Below are 4,491 nucleotides of genomic sequence, written 5' to 3'. Positions count from 1 at the left end.
AGAGAGAGAGAGAGAGAGAGAGAGAGAGAGAGAGAGAAAGAAAAATAGAGAAAGAGAAAAAGAGAGAGAGGAAAAAAAGATAATGTAAAGAAGAGAAAAAGAAAATCCTAATTAGATACAATCAAGGAAGCATTCCACTAAATTGATTGAATTGCACGACGAATGAACGCCATTTGTCACTACAATGTCAAATATTGTCATATTTTATGAATGTCATTATTTTATAAATGCAGTATGGTATATTATCAGCATTATTATATTAAATTTTAAAACCGCGATTGACCATAGAATGACATATCGAACTGTATAATTTTGCAGAAATTAATACACAGGATAAGGCAATAATTTTGTCCATTTAGCATATCACTAATATTTTTAGAGATACATATTAAAATATTTTCATTATAAAATTGTATCAAGAATCTCAATACACTGGTAATAATTTTTTCTTTTCTATGAGTCAGAGAATGTCAAAGACTTCAAGGTTACCTACATTTTTTTAATTATACGATTTTTCTAACACAACATGACTCAATAATAGTCATTCTGTATATAAAAGCAGTGCTTTTTTTACATTAATTATTTCATCTTATTATTTTGTGCAAGAAAGTATAAAGCACGATTATAAAAACATAAATAACTTTAAAGACATTTTATACTTCAAAATATTACATGTCAAGTATGCCAGAATACAATCGTGAACTATTAATTTTTTAATAACTTTATCTTAATACTTTTATATGCGGAATAACTATACAAAACATATTATGTTAGAAAAGTTTTTTATATACAATTATTCACTTTGTATATTAAGCAAATCTGTATAACAGACATAGAAAAATATGATTGGAGGAAACTTCTACTCAGTATTTCTGTTTTAAATGTATATAATGGTTTAATGTATGAATTACATGAATTTCGGAATTATAAACTTTAGATTTTGTACGTAGAAGATTTTAGATTTTCATTATTTTTTTTAATACTCACTCCAAAATCAAAATTTCTGAATTCTTTATATATGTTAATATTTTTTATGTAATATGTCATGTACAATCGGCGTTCATACCTCGTCTAATTTTGTTGTGCTTCTTTATAAGTTTTTGCATTAAACAAACTCGACCATTCGCGTCGAACATTGTCGCATTAGAATAAAACAACACAGTGAGGTGCATTATTGTGAGAAGAATTCAAAAGCTAGAGTATCCACATTTTGTTTCTTCTCTTTATCGTAATATTGAAATAAAGGGCTAAATCATCGATGTTCCTGAACGACAGTCGAGTACATGCAGCCCGGTAACGCTAAGGAAGAAGTTTATGTTATATTCCACTTGTCGATTTAAAATTTTGTATTGTATTTTTTAAAATTTAGGAATTTTTAAGACTAAACAATAAATATTTACAATCAATTATATAATTGCCAAATATTTAAAGCATCAAAAATGCTAAGTTTAAATAAGAAATATTGTAGAATTATATAATTTAAATAAATCATTTGCAATATATCTGTATGCAATGTATATCAAATAATATTACAAAAATAATTAAATTTTCTAATGGAATTATTGCATTAGGTCAATTTTGCTACAAATATGTATGGTTTTTATCATCCAAACTTAAATTAATTAAATCATGTAATTTAATCACTTTATTTCAAATTTAGCATGTTTTTCAATAAAATTCCTTCCTCAGGGTTTATATATATTACTAATAATGATAGCTAGTCGTGCTTGCTCGAAGAGCAACTAATAGAGAACCCGGACTCGCCCTGTAAATGTTAGAGATGTTGATTAGATAGTTGGGATGATTTCTACACGAGAAACGCCTAGGTACTATCGATGCTGTCTAAGGCCAATAATCGGAACGAACGATTCACAAATTGGGCAAATCTCGCTTTGGAAAGAAGATGAAATTTTCTATTAGAGTTACAGTAATTAATAATTATCTAATCCTATTCTAAGAGATAAGTTGATCATAACATTTATTGTTAATGCTATTAATAACTTTGTTTAACTTTCTTTCATCTATTATTTAAAAGTATTAGATGCGCGGCTTAGCTTTCTTATTGAGAATTTAGTCAATTACATTACAGTAGATTAATGTATTATAATTTCACACAACTATGGTCCAAAATCATACAGCAGACAAACTACGTACTTAATAGTGTTTGTCAGATGTTCGTATTTCAAATATCGGTTTGGATCATAGTTATGGCATGGAACCATAATTGTGTAAAATTACGGTGCAATAAACTGCTATCCATAAAATTAGCAAAATTAAATGTAAAAGGATTTAAACATTAAAAAAAATATTTAATAATGTGATATTTAACGTTATTTAACAGAATATACATATATTATTTCATTGTCAAAATTAATTATATATATATATATATTGCGCATTTAAATACTTAATATATATAAAGCAGCTTTTAATATGCATCAATCCAGTGTACTGCAAGTGACCGAATTCATCATTATATTATGTTTACCTCAAAGAGTTTGTCTTTCGAGGGAAACATAAATTAATTAATAAAATTAATTTGAGCAGCATTATAATGAATAATAATTTTTTTATGAGAATATAGGAATATACTATATTTTACTTGCAGACGTCTATTTATACTTGTATATATATTTTTTCAGCTTTTAACATATACCCGAATTCATCTTATAACATTCTCATCTTCTATTACGCATATAGTATCTATTATAACTAAGATATGCAAAACTTTGATAAAATTTTTATATTATACAAATATAATATATTCAATTTCTAATGGATCTAATGGATCATACATGCGCTTGAAAGAGGCACAAAGTTAATCAATAATCGTTCACGTCAATCGTCTATCACTCTAATATGCTTATTTGACTACTTTTTTCAATATCTCGAAGGACCTAGCTTTCGAGATCAAAATCGGCTTAATCGTTCGTTCCGACGACTGGTCGGTTTGTCGACTCGCTAAAATTTCTACAAAGGATATGATTGGAGACCACTGCGATGGGTGGATCGAATTAATTGATGTTATACGATATGATTATTGCAACGTTCTACAAAGCAAGCGGAGGCTCTTAAGATTGCCGAACGCAAAATAAGGATGGTCGACAGGATCAGTAGGAGTACGGGATTCGAACTCGAGGTCGGGGGTACACGATTGCACATATCCTCCTCACAGAAGCACATGTGACCAGTGCCGGTACTTTCCATCATGCACACGTGGTCCACCATGAATAAGTTTATTTGTAGCTGCGCGGTGCAGGTTCTTCTTACGCTTTCGTACGCTGTAAGCCAAAGGGAATAATAAGCAATAAGTAAGTTAATCAAAATATATGCTCTTATATCTAATGATTCTTTAATATGTGTATAATTGTTTTGCCATAATACCATAATTTACTTAAAAAAAAAAACGTTCAATTAAAATAAAATTAAAGAAAATCTTAGTTTTCTTAAGTATATATAGAGTAGATGAATTTTATTAAAAAACATTTTTATTATGGCTGATAAACGAGATTTAAAAGTGAAATCAATTTCTTGAAAAAATATTGGTTTTTGTTTCTAATTAAATTAATGTTTCTGAGTGATTTTCTATAATCGCGCGCCAAAATAATAAGGAATACAAAAAAAATGTTTCGACCAAGTTATATAGATGTCCTACGAGATCACTTTTCGTGAGCAGATAGAGCAGACTAAATTGACAATGAGTCGAAAAGTCCTTTACCATTTTCCAATACTTTAGGAGATATTAATTTCTAAAGATCACATCAAATAAGCACGTATTCGAACGAACTACCGCCAAGTATACACTTTAACGTGAAATAAACTTTAATTGAGTTGGAAAAAGTTTTTAAATTAAAAGAAAAGGTAAGTGGTAGGAATATCTTGAAAATAGTATATTTTCGAGAAATTTAATCACGTTATTATAAAGTATTTTCAAAATTGTAAAACTTTTATTCAAAATATTTTTGTATTTCTCTTTGTTTCGGCGATATTTGCTCAGAAATGAAAAAATTTTCAAGAGAATGTGTCCTTAAAACTCTTTATCAGCCAACAAGAAATTAATTTGTCATTAAATCTATGTTTGAGTCTACTTTATACATGCAAATTTCAGTCTTTTTTATTTTATACTTGCCAGATTTCTCTTGTGAGATGTTTGAACGTCGTTAAATTAATTTCTTTAAATTTAAGCAGCTATGATGTAGTCTGAGTTATGAAAAGTCTAATAGACATTTTAATTCTCTCTAAAAAAGGTGGCTTTCTTATAATAAAGATAAATACTTACGTGATTTTGCGTTGCGAACCATTTTCACGCAGCATCCGTTACATGTCATCAGCGGTGGCTGGTCTCTGGGTAGTGCCGTATAGTTGAAAGGATCCTTGCATCTGAGATCCGTCCATGAATCGCATTCGTAGCAGTAAATGGAACGAGCTGTAAAACAAATGCGCGTTCAAAGACCATGTTTTCTCTCTATCGCACTTGGGAAAAAATGTACA

The 4,491-nt window shown here is 28.9% G+C and overlaps 1 protein-coding gene across 3 annotated transcripts in view; it reads right to left on the bottom strand.

Annotated features, from left to right (window-relative positions):
* Nucleotides 1-2,803: 2,803 nt before the first annotated feature.
* LOC108752129 (protein quiver) overlaps nucleotides 2,804-4,491 on the bottom strand; it is a 7,119-nt gene continuing 5,431 nt past the window's right edge. For all 3 annotated transcript variants that reach the window (XM_018492770.1, XM_018492768.1, XM_018492769.1), the window contains exons 5-6: nucleotides 4,280-4,426; nucleotides 2,804-3,281 (exon numbers count right to left, since the gene is read on the bottom strand). In XM_018492770.1, coding sequence (XP_018348272.1) covers nucleotides 3,025-3,281; nucleotides 4,280-4,426 — 404 coding nt within the window. In that variant the 3' untranslated portion in view covers nucleotides 2,804-3,024. The remainder of the gene's footprint in view (nucleotides 3,282-4,279; nucleotides 4,427-4,491) is intronic.

This window comes from Trachymyrmex septentrionalis, unplaced genomic scaffold (genome assembly GCF_001594115.1).
Source record: "Trachymyrmex septentrionalis isolate Tsep2-gDNA-1 unplaced genomic scaffold, Tsep1.0 scaffold56, whole genome shotgun sequence".
Classification (NCBI taxonomy): Eukaryota; Metazoa; Arthropoda; class Insecta; order Hymenoptera; family Formicidae; genus Trachymyrmex; species Trachymyrmex septentrionalis.
This window is presented reverse-complemented; position numbering and strand designations above follow the sequence as displayed.